Source organism: Cervus canadensis, chromosome 5 (genome assembly GCF_019320065.1).
Source record: "Cervus canadensis isolate Bull #8, Minnesota chromosome 5, ASM1932006v1, whole genome shotgun sequence".
NCBI lineage: Eukaryota > Metazoa > Chordata > Mammalia > Artiodactyla > Cervidae > Cervus > Cervus canadensis.
Genome location: NC_057390.1, coordinates 43154135 through 43178593, shown reverse-complemented (window position 1 = coordinate 43178593; position 24459 = coordinate 43154135). Strand labels below are relative to the sequence as shown.

Sequence of the window (24459 nt, the reverse complement as noted above, 5' to 3'; positions counted from 1 at the left end):
AGTTCAGTATTAATTGTCAATTATCATATTGGATGATTTTACACATTAGCTTGGTATATGAATTTTAATGGCCCTTGAATTAAGGCGAAAACCCATGTTACATGTCTTGTCATACTGTCATTGATAAAAACCATGGTTATGATTTGCTGTGAACTCTCACTTTTACTTATACACCATTTATCTATCATACATATCATACTAGATACTTTTCTAAGCTTGCAAAAACAAATAAGAAGTGACCTTACTCTCAGAAAATTCAGTACAGTAGAGAAACCACAAATACAAGTCAATAGTAGCAATGCCCTATAGTGAGAGCAATATTAAGAAGTAAACAGGACAGTGGAATTCATCCAATGTGAGGCACAAAAAGAAAGAAAGAATTTTTTAAAAGAGCAAATAGCTTAAGGGCCTTACAGGACAACATTAAGAATACTAAAATTCATGTTACAGGGATCCAGAGGGAGGAGAGAGACAGCAAGGAGCAGTAAGCTTATTAAAAAAAAATAATGGCTAAAAACGTCCTTAATCTGGGGAAATAAACAGAGATCCACATCCAGGAAGTTCAAAAAGTACCAGGAAAGATGAATCCAAAAAGACTTGTACCTCACACATTATAGCTAAATTATTAAAAGTTAAAGACAAAGAAAGAATCTTAAAAGCAGCAAGAGAAATTCACCTTGCTACGTACAAGGGAATCCCTGTGAGACAGTGAGAGAACATTTCAGCACAAGCCTTGTGGGCAGAAGTAGAATGACACGTTCAAAGTGCTAAAAGGAAAAAACTGCCAACCGAGAATGCCCTGCGCAGCAGAGCTGTCATTTAAAATTGAAGGAGAGAGTTTCCTAGACAAAAAGAAACTGAAGGAGTTCAACACTGTCCCAGCCTAAACATTAGAGAGAGTTCTTCAAGCTGAAACAAAAGGACACTTATTAGTAACCAGAAAGCATATAAAATATAAAACTCATTATTAATGGTAAATATATAGCTATAACCAGAATAATACTGTAATGATGGGTAAATCACTTGTAAAGCTAGTATAAAATTTTAAAAATACAAAAATATTCAAAATAACTAGAATAATTTGTTAGTGGATACATAATATAAAAAGATGTAAATTGTCACATAAAAAAACATAAAATGGAGGGAAGGATAAAAATGTAGAGCTTTTGTGTGCCTTTGAAACTAAGATAAGCTTAAAACAGACTATTATAAATATAAATTATTTTATGTAACTTCCTGATAACTACAAAGCAAAAACTTATAGTAGATAGACAGAGAAAGAGATCAAAGAGTACCACTATAAGGCTTTCCAATCACAAATTACAAAACAGTCAGAAAACAACAAAATGGCAGCTGTAAGTTCATATCCATCAATAATTACTTTAAATGTAAACGAACCAAATTCTTCAAACAAAAGACATAAAATGGTTGAAGGGATAAGAAACAGGACTCAACTCTGCTGCCACAAGAGACTCACTTAAACTTTAAGGACACAAGTAGATTGAAAGGGAAGAAATGGAAAAAAAAAAAAAATTCCACACAAAGAGAAAATGAAAGAAAGCAGTAGTAGCTGTACTTATACCACACAAAATATAAATTTAACATAAAACCTGTAACAAGAGACAAAAAAAGGTCATTATATAAGCATAAAGGGTTCAGTTCACCAAGAGGATATAATAATTACAAATATTCACACATCCAACAGAGGAGCACCTAAATATATAAAGTACATATAAACAGAACTGATTGATTAAAAAGCAATCCCATTTACAGTAGCATCTAAAATAATAAATTACTTAGAAAAAAATTTAACCAAAGAGATGAAATATTTGTACACTGTAAACTATGAGACATTGATGAAAGCAATTGATGAAGACACACAAAAAAAATGGATTTTGTTCATACATTTGAAGAGCTAACATTGTTAAAATGCCCGCACTACCACTGTGATCTACAGGTTCAATGCATTCTCTATCACAATTCCAATGGTATTTTTCACACAAACAAAAATAATAAGCCTAAAATTCATGTGGAACCACAAAAGACCCCAAATAGCCAAAGCAAACTTGAGGAAGAAAAGCAAAGATGGAAGCGTCACATGTCTTGATATAAAGCTATATTACAAAGTTATACAAAGTTACAGCTATCAAAACAATACCATACTCACATAAAAACAGACACAAAGATTAATGAGACAGAACAGAGAGCCCCTGAAATAAACTCATGCTTATATGATCAATTAACTTTTCAAGCAAAGAGCCAAGATATACAATGTGGAGAGGATAATTTCTTTAATAAATGGTGTTGAGAAAACTGGATGGGCTTCCTTGGTGACTCAGACAGTAAAGAATCTGCCTGCAATGTGAGAGACCCATGTTCAACCCCTGGGTCGGGAAGATTCCCTGGAGAAGAAAATGGCAACCCACTCCAGTATTCTTGCTTGGAGAATTTCATGGACAGAGGAACCTGGTGGGCTATAGTCCCTGGGATCACAAAGAGTCAGACATGACTGAGCAACCAACACACACACACACACACAAACTGGATAGCCACATGCAGAAGAATGAAACTGGATCACAGAATTATATTGTGCCATACACAAAAATTAACTCAAAAGGATTAAAGGTTTGATAGTAATCCCTGAAATCATAAAACTCCTAGAAGAAAACATAGGGGCTCACCTCCCTGTCATTGGTTGAAATTTAGAAGAGAAAAAGAAAGCTCATAGAAACAGAGTTAAATGGTGCTTGCAGGGGGCTTGGGGTGAGGGAAATGGAAGGAGACTAGTGAAAGCACAGAGGCTTTCAGTAAGATGAAAAAGGTGTGAGGATCTGGTGTATAACATGGTTACTATCGCTGATAACACTGTTGGGTAATTGAAATTTGCCAAGAGAGCAGAACTTTTATGTTCTCACAAAAGAAAAAAAGGTAAGTATATGAGATGATAGATGTGTTAATAACTCTCTGGTGGAAATCCTTTCACAATGTATAACTATATTAAATAATCATATTGTGCCTCGGACAGCAAGAAGATCAAACCAGTCAATCCTAAAGGAAATAAGTCCTGAATATTCATTGAAAGGACTGATGCTGAGGCTGAAGCTCCAATACTTTGGCCAACTGATATGAAGAGCCGACTCATTGGAAAAGACCCTGATGCTGGGAAAGATTGAGGGCAGGAGGAGAAGGGGACATCAGAGGATGAGACGGTTGGATGGCATCACCAATTCAGTGGACATGAACTTGGCCAAACTCCAGGAGATGGTGAAGGACAGGGAGTCCTGGCGTGCTGTAGTCCATGTGGTCACAAAGAGTAGGACATGACTTGGTGACTGAACAACAACAGCCATAAACACATTATAATTTTGTCTGTTATACCTCAATAAAGCTGAAAAAAATCCCAGCTGTCAACCTCACTGTTTTAACAGCTGTGACGTCCCACCCGAGTCTGTGTTCTAACTTTCAGACCCAAAGGAAAATCCCTCGTGTCTCTGAGTTCCCATCCTGTAACTCTTTAGAAGGACTGAGTGTGGAGAGCCCTAGATCTGTCATTTTATCCTTCCAAAATCTTAGCCTGTTTTTATTTATATGGGCTCACCAGCAGAGGGCCTCCAATACCTTTTCTCTTCTCCCCCAACAAACAACCATTTGAACAGTGGCCAGAAAGATCAGAATCCACTTGATTACATCATATTGATCACTTATCATCCTTAAAAGCAGTCAGAGGTGCTCTTAAGGTCACAGAGTACATGTGTGAATCCTTCTGGGTAAAGGAGACAGGCTGTGCGTTGTGTGGGACACAGAGGTGGAACATATTAATACTTTGTGGGTGTTCCAAGGAATGCCAAAGTCTGACTTGAACAAGTATGGTAAAGTCACATTATTTATTATGAAAATTCTTGCAAAAGATGTTTCAGAATTAACATCACAATGCTTTTTTTTCTCTTTCTTTTCTATTTTTTAAATTATGAAAGTATGATAACACATTTACAGGAAACTTGGAAAAACAGAACAAAGTTACATATAGTTCCACCATATATCACAATTATTTTTTAAGTCGATAAATTAATGGAGTTTCAATATCAAACTCACAAAAATTAATACAATGAATATACAGAAAAGTAGAAACATAGAATACACCTTGAAAGCAGTATGAACCAATTCAATGTAACTAAGAAAATACTTGTTTTTTACAAAGGATCTGATTTCTTTGCAGGCTAAGTTAGCTGAGAATTTAGTCTTCAATCAAATTGGAGAACCCAAGACCATTACTTTGTTTGACTTGTAGTCGAAGTTAATCAGTTAAATCATGTTATTTGCTTCCAGCCTACTTTTAATTAGTCAATTTGAACTTTATTAATGCAGAGTGTTTTCATAGTGTCTCTTTTGGTAGTAAACTGTTTTAAATGGTTTTTGTTTCTCAAAGCATTTAGTGGTGATTAAGGACTTTACTTGCCTAACTCCTTTTCCCTCGAAACCCTTGTGATCTGTAAATATTTATTTACTTAAAGTGAAGTTTTATACTTTGTTTGGTACATGACAGTGAGTCAAAAGATACATGACACTGTGGATTTGCCAGAACCCATGGAACAGTGCAACAGGTGGAGTGATCCTTAGTGTGAATCATGAAACTCAGTTAATGTAGGTTTATTGGTTCTAATAAATATACTAAAATAAGGGAAGTGACAGGAAGTGAAAGTCACTCCGTGGTGTCCAACTCTGTATCCCCATGACTGTAGCTCGCCATGGGATTTCCCCGGAAAGAATACTGAAGAGGGTTGCCATTTCCTTCTCCAGGGGATCTTCCCCAGCCAGGGACTGAAGCCAGGTCTCCTGCATTGCACGCAGATTCTTTACTGTTTGAATCACCAGGGGAGCCCAAAGTAAGGGAAGATAAGAGGAAACTGGGGGATGGGAAGAGGCTATGTGTGAACTCTGTCGTCTCTGTTCATTTTTTCTATAACTCTGCTCTGCTGTAAAAAAAACAGAGTCTACCGATGGTGTGAGAGAAGAGAGAGAGAAGGAAGCATTGGTGGAATAAGGCTGTAGCACCCCGCCCTGCTCCAGGGGAAGGAGAGAGGGTGCTCTGTTAACGCCTGCCTTTGTGCCATCCTGGGCAGAGCCTTGGAGAGAGGAGCCTCTGAGAACATGTCTACTGTGGTGTAATCAGAGTTTCTGATGCAGAAATTAGGGCGGGGGAGAATTTGCATTTCTGAAGTGCTTTCTTGAGTTGATCGTTAACTTACAGGGGTTTCCCATCCTTTTATCTTTACTTACCTAGTGGGGTTAACTAATCACTTGCTTTACGCTGCTCTCTATCTGCTTTACTCTGTCTCTATCACAAACAGCTGGGTCAGGACTTGTGGGCATCAGGAGCCCATGAGTGTGTGCCCATCTTTGTCTCACTCTCCTTTTCCTCTCTGCTGGATATCCTAGATAGTGCATCATCAAGGGTGTAAACTTTAGCGTACCTTCCTCTGGTTCTGACTCTGTGGTCTCCAGGGCTGATCCCTGTTGTTCTGACAACGCTTGACTGCTGGGCAGGGGCAGAGAAGGTCAGGGACCTGGAGGCTGAGCCGCTTTCTGGGCAGTTCCCAAACTCAAATGAAGAATGAGTTTCCTCTCCCAGTGAGGACATGAGAGGAAACAGTTGAGGGTTAGGAGTAGCATTTCATGGTGCCCCAATTCTATTATTTCTTATCTTTCTCCGCATCTCAATTATCACATACATTCTATTCTCCCCCATTTTTATTGAGTCTGGAAAATTGAAAACAAAATCACTATATCAATTTCCTCTGATAATATTTTCAGACTTCATTGAAATCAGATCTCTTCTCAGAAATGATGGTTTCTGACTTGTGCTCAGGTTAATTTTGGGAAAAAAAAAATCCCATAATCATTATCTGTTTTCGCTTTTACTGTGTTTTCAACCTTCCAGCCATTCACTCAGTTGGGCTTTTAGATGATATAAATTTCGTTGGCTTTCGACTGTAAGCTTTTCTTTCCCCAAAAATATGGGTTGTAAGAAAACAGCTTTAAAAATATATTTGAAGAAGTCTCTAAAGCTTTGTGGTTTCTATAACAATAAACATTATTTCCCATTATGTACAAAATTCCATACTAAGAGCAATACATTTAACATCTCATTGAATCCTCAAAACATTATTTTGATGCAAGATGAATAAAATGGGGCTCAAAGCAGTCACATAGTTTATCCTAAGTCAAGGGATTAGTATGAACATGTGAATGAGTTCTTATGCATATCAGAACCTATTTATGAAGTCCTGTAAAAGAACAGGATCTTTGCATTACATGTTAAATATCATTGATGCTGAAAAAAATAATTAGGACCTGTCTTTTTTTTTTTACTAAAAACAAGCTCACTTTCAGTCCAAGAGTTATTTCGTCTATTATACAATTAAACTGTGAATATGGAAATGTTTAGCTGCAGCTTGGGAGTCAATCAAAAAACCTCAGCTGCAGGTGCAGACACACAGCTCTTGTGATATTCCCACTTAATATAGAACTGGGGAGACCACATACCAGGAGATATTGGTATAGTCTGACAGGTCTCTTAGTGGTTCTGCCCAAACAGGCTTTCAGGGCCACTGCTAATTCTGCCTGTTGGGGTGCATCATTCGTCCTACCTTGTAAATGAACCTGCTTCATAAGCTAATGATCTCTTTTTTTTTCCCAATTATTTTTATTAATTGGAGGCTAATTACTTTACAATACTGTAGTGGTTTTTGCCATACATTGACATGAATCAGCCATGGATTTACATGTGTTCCCCATCCTGAACCCCCCTCCCAAGCTAATGATTTCTAACAGGAGAGGCTTGCAAAATCTTTAATCACCAAACAATGAAAACCTTCAAATGAATAAGCTAAAAGTTTTCCATAGGGCCCTAAAAACCAAAATTCACAATCCAAACACAAAATTATAAATCTCTTCTCCCCACTTTTTTCATTCACCGCAGACATTGGGAGGAGAGGGAGATGTGAGCTCTTCACTTGTGAAGAACTCTGCTCCTCTTTTAACCTCAATAAATTCTACAGAATGAAATGTTCTAAGAATAGAAAGCAAGGTACCCAGGAACTAAAATGTTGTGAATATAATAAAAGTGAAGACTTTAAAAAAAAACAGGAAATACCCTAGAAGTGAGTGATATGAATGTACATGGAGGTGGGGAACTCATCTGACATTTACTGTGTATGTTGTTTAAGACTTTAAGACATTCTGTCTCTTGGCTTTCCTACCTTAAAATAAGAAGCCATATCTATATATGTTTATATTTATTGAACATTTATCAACATTTTTACAATATTGTAGTGGTTTTTGCCATACATTGACATGAATCCACCATGGATTTACATATGTTCCCCATCCTGAATGTAAAAATATTGAAGTGTGTGTGTGTGTGTGTGTGTGTGTGTGTGTGTGAGAGAGAGAGAGAGAGAGAGAGAGAAAGAGAGATGTGCTTGGTGTGGTGAAGACCCAAAACTTAATAAATGCAGGAGGTAAGACTTACCTATATATCTATAATATATCTATAATAAGAGGTCTAAGGTAATTTGAGTAGAAAAGTTCAGTGACTGCCTTCTGTTTTCTACAGTCCAGTATTCCTTCTCTTTTATTTTGTTAACTGAACACCCCGTTTTCCACAAGAGAACTATGGGACTCCTTGTCATGCAGGCCACCCATCTTCAACACCCAAGGTGAGGGGCTTGACTTCAGCCAGTTCAATCACACACTGTCTCTGGAGGTTTTAAATTTTAATGTACTGACACAAATTTGGGAAACGATCAGCCTTGAGTATTCCCAAGGAGGAACCACTCTGCAGACGCTCCCACTATATCCTTACTCCCTGGGTATCCAGTCCACCTCTTCCTCTCTACTGACTCTATCAGTTCAGTTCAGTTCAGTCACTCAGTCATACCTGACTCTTTGCAACCCCGAGGACTGCAGCATACCAGGCTTCCCTGTCCATCACCAACTCTCAGAGATGGCCCAAACTCATGTCTATCAAGTTGGTGATGCCATCCAACCATATCATCCTCTATCGTCCCCTCTTCCTTCTGCCTTCCATCTTTCCCAGCATCAGCGCTTTTGCCAATGAGTCAGTTCTTTGCATCAGGTGGCCAAAGTATTGGAGTTTTAGCTTCAACATCAGTCCTTCCAGTGAATATTCAGGACTGATTTCCTTTAAGCTTGACTGATTTGATCTCCTTGCTATCCAAGGGACTCTCCAGAGTTTTCTCCAACACCACAGTTCAAAAGCAGCAATTCTTCAGCACCCAGCTTTCTTTATGGTCCAACTCTTACATCCATACATGACTACTGGAAAATCTGTAGATTTGACTATATGGACTTTTGTAGGCAAAGTAATGTCTCTGCTTTTCAATAGGCTTGTCTATGTTGGTGATAGTTTTTCTTCCAAGGAGGAAGCATCTTTAATTTCTTTTTTTTTTTTTTTATTAGTTGGAGGCTAATTACTTTACAATATTGTAGTGGTTTTTGCTATACATTGACATGAATCAGCCATGGATTTACATGTGTTCCCCATCCTGAACCGCCCTCCCACCTCCCTTCCCATCCCATTCCTCCTGGTCATCCCAGTGCACCAGCCCCGAGCACTTGTCTCATGCTTCCAACCTGGACTGGTGATCTGTTTCACGCTTGATAATATACATGTTTCAATGCTATTCTCTCGGATCATCCCACCCTCACCTTCTCCCATAGAGTCCAAACGTCTGTTCTATACATCTGTGTCTCTTTTTCTGTCTTGCATATAGGGTTATCATTACCATCTTTCTAAATTCCATATATATGCATTAGTATACTGTATTGGTGTTTATCTTTCTGTCTTACTTCACTCTGTATAATGGGCTCCAATTTCATCCATCTCATTAGAACTGATTCAAATGTATTCTTTTTAATGGCTGAGTAATATTCCATTGTGTATATGTACCATAGCTTTCTTATCCATTCGTCTGCTGATTAATTTCATGACTGCAGTCACCATCTGCAGTGATTTTAGAACCCAAGAAAACAAAGTCTGTCAGTATTTCCATTGTTTCCCCACCTATTTACCATGAAGTGATGGGACAGGAGGCCATAATCTTAGTTTTTTGAATGTTGAACTTTAAGCCAGCTTTTTCACTCTCCTCTTTCACTTTCATCAAGAGGCTCTTTAGTTCCTCTTCACTTTCTGCCATAAGGGTGGTGACATCTGCACATCTGAGATTATTGATATTTCTCCCTGCAACCTTGATTCTGGATTGTGCTTCATCCAGCCTGGCACTTTGCATGATATATTCTGCATACAAGTTAAATAAACAGGGTGACAATACACAGCCTTGACATGCTCCTTTCCCAATTTGGAACCAGTCCATTGTCTTGTTCTAACTGTAGCTTCCTGACCTGAGAAATACAAATTTCTCAAGAAGCAGGTAAGGTGGTCTGGTATTCCCATCTCTTTAAGAATTTTCCACAGTTTGTTGTGATCCACACAGTCAAAGGCTTTATTGTGGTTAATGAAGCAGAAGTAAATGTTTATCTGGAATTCTCTTGCTTTTTCTATGACCCAACAGTTGTTGGCAATTTGATCTCTGATTCCTCTACCTAAATCCAGCTTGAACATCTGGAAGTTCTCGGTTCACATACTACTGAAGCCTAGCTTGGAGAATTTTGAGCATTGCCTCACTAGTGTGTGAGATGAGTACAATTAATCTTTCCCTTTTGACCTAATTGAGAAGCAGAGTCTGTTGCCCATGACCAAAACATCCTAAATGACATGATAAAAGAAGTGAGATTAAATGGCCTAAGAACACTGAAGAGAGTTATTTGTGGTTAAAAGGATTAGAAAAGACTCCATGGATAAGTTGGCATTTTAGTTAATCCCTGAAAAATAGCTAGGATTTGGACATGAAAAAAATAGAAGAAAAATGGTGTCTTAAGTAGAATAATTGTGTGGTCAAAGATGTGGAGACAGGAAATTTTAGAGGATGGTAAAGGATATTTCAAAGAGTTTCTATGACAGATACAGAAACTATGTAAGAGGAATAAATAATAAGACAGAAAGACAGAAAACCACATTGGGAAATGCCAGATTCTTAAAATATTCTAAAAAAAAAGTAAAACCTAATGTTACATTACAAGTTTAGAAGATGACTTTTCACCATCATATTAGCTTATCAACAGCTCTCAGATGTCCTTCCTTAAAGAAACCCCTTCAGATGTATTTGGACAAACAATTCCCAAACTTAACATGGCCATGGAACTACTTTTTCTCAAGGTGGTGGCACTCAGTCACTAAGTCATGTCCAGCTCTTTGCAACCCCATGGACTGTAGCCCTCAAGGCTACTCTGACCATATTATTTCCCAGGAAGAATGCTGGAGTAGGTTGCCATTCCCTTCTCCAGGGCATCTTCTTGACCCAGGGATCAAACCGGCATCTCCTGCATTGGCAAGTGAGTTGTTTACTACTGAGCCACCTAGGAAGCCTATTTTTTCTCATAATACATATCAATTTGAGGAAAACTGGCATAAGGTTTCACTTTCCTTCTCATTCTCAAGTTTCAACAAATGGGCACCCACTGAACTCTATTTTTACTGTACGTATATTTATTATTATTATTAATTAAATATTGGCCTGTCTGAGTCCTTATTGTAATTACATTCTACATCATGTGCTTACCCTAGGTGACCCTAGGGGAATGTGCTTACATTCCCCTGTGAGGCTGTCTGGAAAGTTCCATCTCTGTGGTGTGAGCAAGGGGATGACTATGATGTCCACTGGTTGGTCAGTCAGCTAAAGAAGCTGCTCGGGTGTCAGGCACCTTGCTGTTGGTGCAGAGAGAGAAGACAGGATCCATCTCGGGTATTCAGAGACTCTTCAGGGACGGACAGAGTGTGGACTCTCCACAGAGTTGTGGAGGATCTGGTTCCACCAGTCACCTTACCAGCTCTGTGATCTCAGGCAAATTACCCTGGGAAGGCCTTCTCCTCTACAGAATGGGAGTGATGTTATGCCCCCATGGTGCTTTGTTGGTGTTGTTCAGTCACTAACTTGTATTCAACTCTGTGACCCCATGCATCTCTGCACACCAGGCTTCCCTGTCCTCCTCTATCTCCCAGAGCTTGCTCAAACTCGTGTCCATTAAGTCAGTGATGCCATCCAACCATCTCATCCTCTGCCTTTCCCTTCTCCTCCTTCCCTCAATCTTTCCGAGCGTGAGGATCTTTTCCAATGAATTGGCTTTGCATCCGGTGGCCAAAGTGCTTTGGAAAGGTTAAAAGAATTCATGAACATAAAGCTACTGTTACATACTAAGTTCTTCTCATTTCTTTTGTCCTAGGGATGTGGAACATTGAGCAGGGATCAGAAAGTTCAATACATGGGCTAGTTTCTATCATTTGGGAGTCAGGCCATCACCCAATTCAGTGTCAGTGATTACAGAGTGATATACTCAGTTATTCAAGAAGATGCTGAGCCTTAAATGGGTTTTGTAATGTTACTCAGGGAGGAAAGAATGAATTTATTAAGGAGTATTGTCTTTGAGCACTGGTTAAGCACTCAGCCTTTTCCATAATATTTTACTCAGGTGGGACTTTTAGCTCATTGCCCAGACATCTAATAATAACTTAATTAATGCTACTATGAAATGAAAATAATTTATAGATGAAACTGAGTATAAAAGAAAATTACTTGCAAAGATCGTTTTCTTGAAGAATAGAATCAAGAAACCAATTCCCAGTGTGGTTAGAGGCAGTTCAAGCAAAAGATTTTATACAATAAATTAAGAAATCTCTTCAAGATTTTTAATATTTGCCAATTTCAGACATGAGAAATGATATTTCAGTCACATTACTTTAGGAATTATTGGTGTGATCTGCGTTCTAAGGAGGAAAAGGCTGTCGGTGGTAAAAACCAATCAAATTGCAGTTCCTTCTGGAGGCACAAAGGACATGAGATTAAATGTTTGCTTTTCTCACATGGTCCTAAATTATTACATCCATTTTGCTTTAGTCATTTTCCAACAGGAATGGGTTTTTTGTTTTTTACTTTTTCGTTGAAGTATAATTGATTTACAACGTTGTGTTAGTTTCAAGGGTACAGCACAAGTGATTTGGTTATACATACATATGCGTCTTCTTTTTCAGATTCTTTTCCATTTTATTACAAAATATCTAGTTCCCTGTGCTACACAATATGTCCTTGTTGATTATCTATTTTTATATATAGTAGGTGCATATGTTTCTCACAACCTCCTAATCACTTATGAACTTATATACAAAGCAGAAACAGACCCATAGACATAGGAAACAAATATATGATCGCCAAAGGAGAAGGCTGTGCTGTTCTGTGCTGCACATAGCCGCTCAGTCATGTCCAACTCTTTATGACGCCATGGACTGCAGCCCGCCCGGTTCCTCTGTCCATGGGGATTCTCCAGGCAAGGTAACTGGAGTGGGTTGCCATGCCCTCCTCCAGGGTATCTTCCCAACCCAAGATCAAACCCACATCTTCCACATTGCAGGTAGATTCTCTACCATCTAAGCCATCGGGGAAGCAGGCAGAGATAAATTACAAGCAGGAATGGTGTTTTTTTTAATATTTTTTATTTGGTTGTGCCGGGTTTTAGTTGCAGCATATAGGGTGTAGTTCCTTGACCAGAGATGGAACTCGTAGCCCCCTACATTCAGAACACAGATTTTAACCACTAGACCACTAGGAAGCCCTAAATAGGAATAGTTTTAAAGGAAGGAAAAAAACAAGCCCGCAGTTGTATTGTAGGGAAGGCACATTTCTGAGAAATTCCCAGATGATTTATTTGTCTAACTTCCCCCATTGTTACCTAATAGCTAGTCTCAGAGCCAAGCTGTGGGGGATTTTTCTTGATCCCCACTCTGTCTCTTGATCCCAAAGCACCTCTAGCCTCACCCTCAGTCCCCTCAACCTCAGTCTTGAGGATGCCCAAGCTCCCAAAGGAGCAATTGCTCTTTTAGGTTTTGCATTGTAAGAGCACCAGCCGAAGCTCCTGCCACTGTGACTTATGAACTGACTTCTCTCCTGTGAGATCTTCCAGGTAGAGAGATTAAGAAAGAGAAACCGTCATTCTGTGAATCCCCAGGGTAGATAATGAAACTGCTGAAAGTTGGTGACGGTAAAGCCTGCCTGGAATTATAGGTGTTTAACATTTTTCACTTTCTTTCCCAAACAATGTTATAAATTCATTCATAGATTTGACTGATGTTCAAGTAATGACAGAAGAATTGATCATTTTTTCCTCTGATGAAATTTTTTCTTTTCTCTAGGTATTATCCTATAATTCTTGCCAGGAATTTTTTTTTTCAACAGAAATAATCTTCTCCTCCTTAATAAAACAGTTTTCAACTTTTTTTCACAGATACTATCAGTAAGTTTTGGAAAATTCGTTTGCAAACTTAAATGAAGAATATCTTTGAATGAGTTTAGATTTTGTCCATCATCTAAAAATTAGCACATATTTGTGCTAACAGTTAATGACATTAATAGCATTTAAAGAGAAACTCAGCTCCAGTTCAGGGGATTCTCATGCAAAATAAAAAGAGGTACATTTTAGAGGATGAAAAATGAATGAGGCAATAATTATGAAGGATTTCCAGTGGAGTTGCCTGGACCACAAACTCCTTTATAATAATATCTATCATGTGTCATTCATTTCTGGGTCCTCAGTTCCTAAGAGCGAGTAAACTAATTAATTCAAAGCCCATTGCACTGAATTTAGCTAATAGCACCCACAACACACATATACAAGTGCATATTTATTCAAAATAATGTTTGGATACACTGGAGGTCACCAGTGAAATATGCAGAACGTAGAATGAGTGAACAGGAAACAGCGAAACAGTTGATCTCTGTCTATCTTCTGTTTTCCCACTTTTGATAGATATTCTTTCAATATATAGAGCATTTTCCTCCTAACCATTACTCTAAAATGCAAAGTAAAGATGCAGAATTCAATGCAGTGACCCTTGCCCTCGGTCTCAGGAAAACAAAAGCTGTCAGTGAGACATTAGAGACCATTTAACCCGGCCCATCATTCCCTGTGGAAAACCTACAACAGCCAGGCCAGCCTGTCAGCTCTCAGAGAAGGCTGAATGTTTTGCAAAATCTGATTTTAAGGTGTTTGGAGATGCCAAAATTCTGTGACTCAAACACAAGAGATCTGCAGGCTGACCCAGCTCAGGGATCATCTCTCTGCTCCTGGGAGGGTTGTATCTAACTGGATGATGCTGGAGAGCTGAGTAAGGAGGGGCTGAAGGCTCACTGAAAATACCTCACCAAACCCAGTAATGATCATAACCACCAACCACTGTGTCTCTATTAGTGATGCAGACTTAGATGCACATGACTAGTATAAATTATTGCCTGCATAGAAAAAAAAAAAAAAAACCACATCCATCTGACCAGGATTTTATTCCCCAGGTAGAACAACCTACCTTGGTGAGGTGGAGAAAAGAAAAGGCAAATGAGTAAAACGTCAGGATTGCCTCAGCCACAGCCCGGTAGCATTTAATAAGCAAAAGAATAAAGTTATTGAAATGTTTAGTCTTTTAAATAAAATACTATTCTTTCTGTAATAATGCCACATTTATTTTTATTTGAAATACCTATGTAGAAAAATGCTTTGCATTTTACCTTATTTATTGTATTGCATGTAGCTCCAATACTTTGGCCACCTGATGCAAAGAGCCAACACATTGGAAAAGACCATGATGCTGGGAAAGATTGAGGGCAGGAGGAGAAGGGGGCAACAGAGAATGAGATGGTTGGATGGCATCACGGACTCAATGGACATGGGTTTGAGCAAACTCTGGGAGATAGAGGAGGACAGGGATGCCTGGTGTGCTGTAGTTCATGGAGTCACAGAGAGTCAGACACAAATTAGCAACTGAACAACAACAACAAATGTAGAGAAACAAGAAGAAGAGTGCATTACAAGTATTAGGCCAGGACTTAGGAATGCATGGCTACATATTACTTTCTGTAATCTATATTTTACAATACCTAAAAGAGTAAGAAAATAGGAGACTTCCCCAATGGTCCAGTGGTTAAGATCTTACCTTCCAATGCAGGGTATATGGGTTTTATCCCCATTTGCAGCTAAGATCCCACATATTTCACGGTCAGAAAATCAAAACATAAAACAGAAACAGTATTGCAACAAATTCATTAAAGACTTTAAAAATGGTTCACATCAAAAACAATCTTAAAGAAAAATAAATAGAATAAAAAGAGTAAGGAGCTCTGGATCTGCAAGGAAAGAAAAAGATGAACAGTAATACATATCTTGTTTTGCTCACAAACCAGCACAGTGTGAAAAAGTGCTTATTTCCAGAGGATCACAATTGTGTAATTACATGTATCTTTAAATAAAATTTAACTTTTGTTACTCAACTTTTATAACATGCAAAATAAAGATTAAAAAGCTATTACACACATAGGCCTGGCATATGGTTGGTAATCAATAATCATTTGTTGAAAGAATGGATTATTTTCTTACCATGTTCATCAAGAGAGCATATATGAGCCTTAGACATTTATAACTGAAATGAACAGAAACATATCATTGAGTCGTCTAATGTGTGTGTGTGGGTGATTGTGTGTGTGTGCGCGCGTGCTTAGTCACATCCGACTCTGCAAGTCCATGGGCTCTAGCCCACCAGGCTCCTCTGTTCATGGAATTATCTAGACAAGAATGCTAGAATGGGTTGCCATTCCCTTCTCCAGGGTATCTTTCTGACCCAGGGATTGAAATTGCATCTCTTGTGTCTTCTACAAGGGCAGGCAAATTCTTTACCACTGGACCACTTGGGAAGTCATTCATAAGTGTCTTCTTATGTAGTGATCTAAAAGCCAGAAAAGAACTGACTCATTGGAAAAGGCCCTGATGCTGGGAAAGATTGCAGGCAGGAGGAAAAGGGCACAACAGAGGATGAGATAGTTGGATGACATCACCAACTCGATGGACGTGAGTTTGTGCAAGTTCCAGGAGTTGGTGATGGACAGGGAAGCCTAGCATGCTGCAGTCCATGGGGTCACAAAGAGTCGGACATGATTGGGCAACTGAACTGATACTGAAATCCATTAATCCTAGACCATTGCAGTTAATAAAACTTAATCTGAATAAAAACATAAAAATATCTACAATAAAGAAATGTATAGAAACTATAGGTTAGATTGCTTTATCATTATTTGGACCAAAGGTGAAATCTTTGCACACGGTTTCATAGAATAAATCTTCTTTTAATAATACAGGATGTCTCTGAAACTATTCTGCATTAAGAGTATAGGTAGAATCTTTATCCTTAATAAAATTTGGAAATCTGTTTGCTTATTTATTTTAAGGAGTTAATCATAACATAAATAATTTCAGCATTAATTTCTGTTAACTTTTACATGAGCTATCTTCTGAACATCCACATCTATTAAGTTGTTGAGTCACGGGTTGAATAGTGGTAAATAGTGTTCATTTTTATTTTCTTCCATACTGAGCAGTCGAGTCAGAAACAACACAACAGAATGTGTTTTTATCCAACAGGAACCGAATAAATAAATCACAAACATCAGATACAATACACCAACCCAGAGGATGCTCCCTGTGACTAAGGGATGATTAACGTTTCACATCTGTGAATTAGAACAGACCCACCAAATGGCCCATTACACAGGCTTACTGCAAAATCAAATTCAGTGCTTACAGAGTTACTCATCTTTAAAATAGCAAGATAATTATCAGAGAAAATTAGCAAGGAGACATACCTTTAGTTTCCAGTTTTTATGATATTTATACCCTAAAAACCTAGGATTCCACAATTTTAAGCATGTGTGCATGCATGCTAAGTCACTTTAGTCATGCCCGACTCTTCGCGAACCTAAGAACTATAGCCCTCCAGGTTCCTTTCTCCATGGAATTCTCTAGGCAAGAATACTGGAATTGGTTGACATTTCCTCCTCCAGGGTATCTTCCCAGCCCAGGGATTGAACCCACATCTCCTGTGTCTCCTGAATTGGCAGGCAGATTCTTTACCACTGCTCTACCTGGGAAGCCTAGTATGAATGCTAATCAGTTTTACGAACATATCTAAAGATAGTCTACATATGTCCCTCTGTTTTGATACATGCATCTGCACCTGAACTGAAACACAAGTCCACACGGATGCCCCATTCTAGTCCAGTTCCCAGGGATCATCCAAGCCTCCTCCCTTGCTTCTCTGCAACCTCCCCCTCCGACAGTGAGATGCCTGGTCTCCATCATCTCCCATCACTTGCTTAATTGTTCTATTCTAGCACATTTGTGTAGTGGTTTCAGAATTTTAACATCATATTTTAAGACAAAACAAGGCTGCAGTAGCCAAGGCCATTCTTGAAGTCTGCTTATCTTTCCTTCTTAGGATAAAGGATTCTGTCCTAACTACTCATAAGAAATATTTCATGCACTTAAGGAAATTAAAATCCTGTTAAGAGGAGTAACTGGGAATGGACTTTAGTTTTTCCCTCCTGTTCACATGAATTATTATTAATATTGCTACGTAGATGTGAAGAGGAAAATAGATAAGCCAATTTCTCATCCATTATTTTTGTGCCCAGAGAGAAATTATGCTCCCAGTTTACTTTAAGAGAAATTTGATATTGAATGAAGAGTCCAGCCTTAATCCAGCAGACATGAAGACTCCTTAACTGTGGAAGACAGTTTCTTTTTTTAAAGAATTTTTTTTATTAAAATATAATTGATTTATAATATTTTGTAAGGCAGTTTCTTTTGTTCCCAGCATCACTGAGCAGTCCTAATGTCACTTAAGATACATATGCTCTCTTCTGGGGACTATTATGCATTAAATTGGCCTTTTGGCATTTAGGCCTTTAATTAAATTTTAATTCACCTTTGTGTATGATGTTAAAAGTGTTCTAACTTCAATTTTTCACAGGTAGCTGTCCAGCTTTCCCAGCACCATTTATTGAAGAGACTCTCTTTCTTCCTTGTGTAGTCTTAACTCCTTTGTTGCAGATTAACTGACCACAGGTGTGTGGGTTTATTTCTGGGCTTTCTATCCTGCTCCATTGTGCTACATTTCTGTTTTTGCACCCGTTCCATACTGTAGTACAGATATACAATGGAATACTATTCAGCCATTAAAAAGAATGAAGTAATGCCATTTGCAGCAACGTGGTTGGACATGGAGATTATTATATTGAGTGAAGTAAGACAAAGATAAACACTATATGACATCACTTATATGTGGACTCTTAAAAAAAATGATACAAATGAACTTATTATGAAACAGAAATAGACTCATAGAGAATGAACTTATGGTTACCAGAGGGGAACAGTGGGAGGATGGATAGATTGGGAATTTGAGATGGATGTGGACACACTGCTCTATTTAAAATAACCAACAAGGACCTACTGTATAGCACAGGGATCTCTACTCATTATTCTGTGGTGACCTAAATGGGGAGGAAATCCATAAAGGGAGAATATATGCACACATACAACTGATTCTCCTTTCTGTACAGCAAAAACTAACACAAGATTGTAAAGCAACCATACTCCAATAAAATTAATTTAAAAATAAATAAAAAACAAAAGCTGGCTTGTGCTTCCAACCATTTCCCAGATCCTTACTGACCATACCTGAGATAAAGTGAATCTCTATTCTGTTGTAAATGATACTTACAATGATAAGAAATGTGTTGGTTATCAATGTCAGCATCCAGTACAGACACATCTCAGTTACTGCGGGTTTGGGTCCAGACCACTGTGATAAAGCAAATATTGCAGTAAAACCAGTCACACAAGTTTTTGGTTTCCCAGTACATACAGCCATTTGCAGCAATGTGGTTGCTGCAGCAGCCTACCAGGTGTTCAAAGAGTCAGCTAAGCATCTGAAAAACAATGTAGATATCTTTATTAAAAATACTTTATTGCTGAAACATGCTAACCATCATCTGAGCCTTCAGTGAGTGAAGATAGTAACATCAGAGATCACTGATTACAGACGTCCACAGCATGTATAACAATAATTTTACAATTTGAGATACTGTAAGAATTACCAAAATGTGACTCAGAGACATGAAATGAGCAAATGCCATTGGAAAAATTGGCCAAATAGACTTATTTGATACAGGGTTGCCAGAAACTTTTGTTTAAAAAAAAAAAAAAAAAGGAATATCTCCAAAGCCCAATAAAATGAAGTGTATCTGTGTTCCTACTGCCATCACAAACTGGTCAAGCACAGATGTTCCCAAGCAGTCCATCCATTAAGTATCATATTCCTGTGTTCTCTGCAAATGGAAGCTTTGGCAATAAATAGAAATGTACATGTCAAACTATTCTCTCCAAAGAGCATAATTTAAATTTCATGAAGAAAGTTCTCAAAAGGATGAAAGGAAACTGTTACTCTAGTTTTGAAAAATAAAGGCTTTCTACCTTTAAAGTAACATATGGTACAATCATAGAGCTTCACTTTTACACAGAGGACAAAAAATCAATATTATTATTAAGTATAACAGAAGTGCTTATTCTCTGTTTGATAGTTTAACTGGAGAAAAAAAAAACCACAACCCTTTCATATCAAAGAATCAAGCAACTATAAAGTGAAGAAATGAAATGTAATTATAATTTGCTAACAGTGAGTAGCATTAAAACTCATTAAAATTACCTTTCTGGAAAGAAGACTAAAAAAGGTCAATGAAAGAAAAAGTGTCAGGTATTTAGCTAAGCATTATGAAATGCAAGCATACAATTTTGGCTAACTCTATGTTTTTCTCTATATTACAGCCAATTACCTTAATAGATCTTTTTGTACTGGGCTATGATTTTTAAAGAAAATTAAAGCATTAAACAATTGTCCCCAAAACTGTTTATTCCAGATATCACATTTGTCTTCAATTCAGTTCTATAAACCAGAGTCCCTGATGCAGAAAACTAGGATTAACGAGAAGATTTTGAAATTTTATCTGCAGACCTCTTGGCCACTTGCTGATACCAGAGCCATCTTTGCTTCCATGGTTTATTTGGAATCCCAACTGGAAATATCAATAAAGATATGAAGAAGCAATGTTGACCCTTCTTACAGACTGAAGCACTAGCATTGCAGAGACCTCTGAGTGTTAACAAGGATTCTGTAGATATTCAAAGTGGTTATTTCTCAATAAAAATGGGAGGATTTCTGCACTGGCCAAATACAACATGGAATGAGTTGGTCTTATATATAACTAGCTTTAAAACTTTACCAAATAGCACTATTGGAAGCAATACCTGTTCAGCAATTTTCCCCAGCATTTTATTATAAGAGTGTTTAAATTACTGATAAATTGAAAAAATACCATAGAGCTTTTTGTCTGTTCCTGTTGCTTGTGGCTGGCCAGTTGTTTCAGTAATCCATTGAAAAGGCTATTCTTCCTCCTTTGAACTGCTTCTACAACTTTATCAGAGAATCAGTTGGACAAATTTGTATGGGTCTGTTTCTGGGTTCTGTGTTCTGAGCCATTGATCTGTGTCTGTCCTTCCGCAATCCCACATACTCTTGACTACAATAGCTCTACAGTTAAGTCTTAATATCAAGTAGAGTGATTTAACCCACCTTAATTTTATAAAGGTTGTTTCAAATATTCTAAGGCTTATGTTTTTCATATAAATTTAAGAATAAGCTTGTATAAGTTTCAAAAAATAGCTTTTCTGTGATTTTTTAAAAGAATTGTGCTATGACTTTGGGGAGAGTGTACATATTTATTCTGTTGAGTCTTCCAGTCTATAAAGATGACATGTCTCTCCATCAGGTCTTTGATTTTTTTATTAGTATTTTGCGATTTATCTTACATCCTGTTACCTTGCTGAATTCACTTGTTGGTTCTTACAGTGTTTTGATAAAATCTTTGCAATATCTTTTCTATTAAATTTTATTGAAGAATAGTTCTTTACAATACTGTATTCATTTCTGCTGCACAGCGAAGTGAACCAGCTATACGTAGTATACATATATTTCCTTATTTTCCGATTTCTTTCCCATTTTGGTCACTATAGAACACGGAGTCAAGCTCACTGTGCTGTACCATAGGTGCTCATTAGTTATCTATTTTATACACAGTATCAATAGTGCATATGTGTCAACCCCAATCTCCGAGTTCATCCCACCCCACTCCCATCCCCCTTGACACCTTTGTTCTCTACCCTTGTGCTCTATTTCTGCTTTGCAAATAAGATCATCTATACCATTTTTCTAGATTCCACATATAGGCATTAATATACAATATTTGTTTTCCTCTTTCTGACTTACTTCATTCCGTATGACAGGCTCTAGATCCACCCACATCTTTGCAAATGATCTAATCTCAAGCCATGAAAAGTCATGGAGGAACCTTAAATTCACATGACTGAAAGAATAAAGTCCTTCTGAAAAGTCTGCACACTTTTTGATTCCAACAACTGTGTGTCTCCCCTTATCTGGGTGGGGCCAGGGGGTAAATTCAAGACCCCCAGTGGATGCCTGCAACCATGGCAAGTAAAGAATCCTAAGTGCACTATGTTCTATCCTATAAATACATGCATATGATAAAGTTTAATTTATAAATTAGGCACAATAGGAGGTTAACAATAAAATAGGATAATAAAATTATGTGAATGTAATTTCTCTCCTCCTCTTAATACCTTATTGTGCAAATTTAATGCCTCTTCCATCTTAACCAAGCACTTATCATACACTGTGGACTTCCCTTGTAGCTCAGTCGGTAAAGAATCTGCCTGCAGTGCAGGAGACCCGGGTTCGATCCTTGGGTTGAGAAGATCCCCTGGAGAAAGAAAAGGCAACCCACTCCAGTATCGTTGCCTGGAAAATCTCATGGACAAAGGAGCCTGGTGGGCTGCAGTCCATGGGGTCGCAAAGAGTCGGGCACGACTGAGTGACTAACACTTACTTGTCATACACTGTGACAGTAACTTTTGCAGTTCAAGATGCAACTGTAAAACCAGCACAAATTTCTTTGTCTTTCTTAATAATCACATAGATAGAAAATTAATTCTTACCATAGTCCTTAGTAACCCCAGCATATAATTTTTTTTCTTTCCCCATGAAGTCAAGAACTTTCACCTTCTCATTAAAGGAAGCACTTTATGTCTTCCCTCTGGGATATTCAAATTATCAGCATCACTACTTTTATGCTTTGGGGCTGTTATTAAGTAAAATAAGGGTGACTTGAAGACAAGCCTTGAGATACCTTGACAGAGGATCTAAGAATCCAGATGCCTACTAAGTGGCTAGTGTGCGGATCTGCTGGACAAAGGGATGATTCATGTCCAGAGTGGAATGGAGCAAGAATTCATCATACTAAGCAGAACAGCACCCAATTTAAAACTTATAAATTATTTCTGGCATTTTTCCTTTTAATATTTTCAGACAAGGGTTACCATAGGAAATGAAACTGTTGATAAGGGAAGACTACTGCACATTCTGGAAAAGGTGAAAGTATGGAGACAGTAAAAAGATCAGTATTGCCACAGCTTAGTAGAGAAGAAGAGATGAATCAGTGGGATACAGAGGAGTTTTTGGGCAGTGAAACACAATAATAGTGGATACGCGTCTTCAAACATGGGATCAAACCCACAGACTGTACAACAAGAGTGAACCCTAAAGGTAAACTATAGGCTCTGGATGATGACATGTCAGGGTAGATTCATCCTTTGTAACAAACCTACCCTTTGGTGGGAATGTTGATGATGGTGGAAGTTATGCATGTGTGGCCTTCATAGAAATGGCAAGGATATCAAAGCAGTCAATCCTAAAGGAAATCAACCCTGAATATTCATTGGAAGGACTGATTCTGAAACTCCCAGATGTTGGCCACCTGATTCGAAGAGTTGACCCATTGGAAAAGACTCTGATGCTAGGAAATATTGAAGGTAGGAGGAAAAGGGGATGACAGAGGATGAGATGGTTAGGCGGCATCATCGACGCAGTGGACAGGAGTTTGAGCAAGCTCCGGGAGATAGCGAAGGACAGGGAAGCCTGGTGTGCTATAGGCCATGGGATCACAAGAGTCGGACACGACTGAGCAACTAAACAACAATGTATATGGAGGGACAGGGAGGATTTCAGATACTCTCTTTTCCTTTGCTTTGAAACTAAAACTACTTTAAAAAAAAAAAGGAAAAAAAAAAAGAAAGTCAATTTTAAAAAGATCTCAACTCTTACCCACAATTTCTCAAACCAGAATTCTTATTGTGGAGCCCTAAGGCATGAAATTCTTAAAGCACTCTGTGATTCTGATCATCATCCTGGTTTGGAAATGACAGGACAACGATGCCATTGAAGATAAAAGTATTCAACTAAAAATTGTGAAAGGTTCAAGCAGAAATTGTAATGAGGAAACTAGGGCAAGATAAAAGGCAATGATTTAAGGAAAATGGATCCCCCAAAATCTCACTGTGCATTTTCATCCGTATCTGAATCATGTTCAGAATGTGTATGCCAAGTGATCTTTCTCAAAGTTATTAAGAGAAAAGATGGTACCAGTGCTATTGCTCCAAGGACCACACTTTAAGTAGCAAGGCTGCAGACTGTAAGCCTGTTGGTGGTGTTGCTCAGTCGCTCAGTCATGTCCAACTCTTTGCAGCCCCGTGGACTGTAGCCCACCAGGCTCCTCTGTCCGTGGGATTTCCCGGGCAAGAATACTGGAGTGGGTTGCCATTTCCTCCTCCAGGGAGTCTTCTGACCCAGAAGTCTGACCGCAGCTCGTGCACTGCAGGCAGGTTCTCTACCACTGAGCCACCTGGAAAGCTCAAGCCCACTGAGTACGGGTCTTCTCTCTCAAGTCACTTAACTATCTACCCACCACTGATCACGATTCTTGATGTATAGTGAGTGTTCACATAGTGAGTTTGTTGAATGATTGCTCTCCCTTCTCCAGGAAGAAAACCCTCTTCTGTTTAAGGCCTTTTGTTTCTGTTTTCCCTAAAATCCAAGTGCACAGATATAATACATCCTTCCCAGAATTTATAAGAACGTACAGGAGGACAGCTTTTGCTAGTTTTTTTTTTTTGCTTTCCTTTCACTAATGATAAACTGCACAAGAGCAGGAGTTATATCATTGTCTGCATATTTCTCTGTACTCAGGACCATGTTCCGAACATAGAAGACGCTCTGGAAAAGTCTGTTAAATGAATGATTTGGAAAGGCAATCACTGTTTTTTTATCCAACAAAGCTGTAATCAATCTTCCCCTGACACCCATTTCTCTAACCCTGTGTGTGATCATGCATTCCCAGGTGAGTAGAGAGGGAGAGGCATGTTGATGATAACAGAGGAGTGAGTGTCAGAGGGAACACATCCTGGAGCAGAAATTCACAGCAGCGTCATCCTGGGATCAGACACTGGAGCTCCAAGGACCCGGCAGATGAGTAAATGTCTCCCCAG

General features: G+C 38.3%; 1 protein-coding gene across 1 annotated transcript in view; it reads left to right on the top strand.

Moving 5' to 3' along the window:
- LOC122442477 (dynein axonemal heavy chain 6) overlaps positions 1-24208 on the top strand; it is a 248413-nt gene extending 224205 nt beyond the window's left edge. Inside the window, exon 48 of the mRNA XM_043470348.1 lies at positions 24161-24208. Coding sequence (XP_043326283.1) covers positions 24161-24208 — 48 coding nt within the window. The remainder of the gene's footprint in view (positions 1-24160) is intronic.
- Positions 24209-24459: the final 251 nt, after the last annotated feature.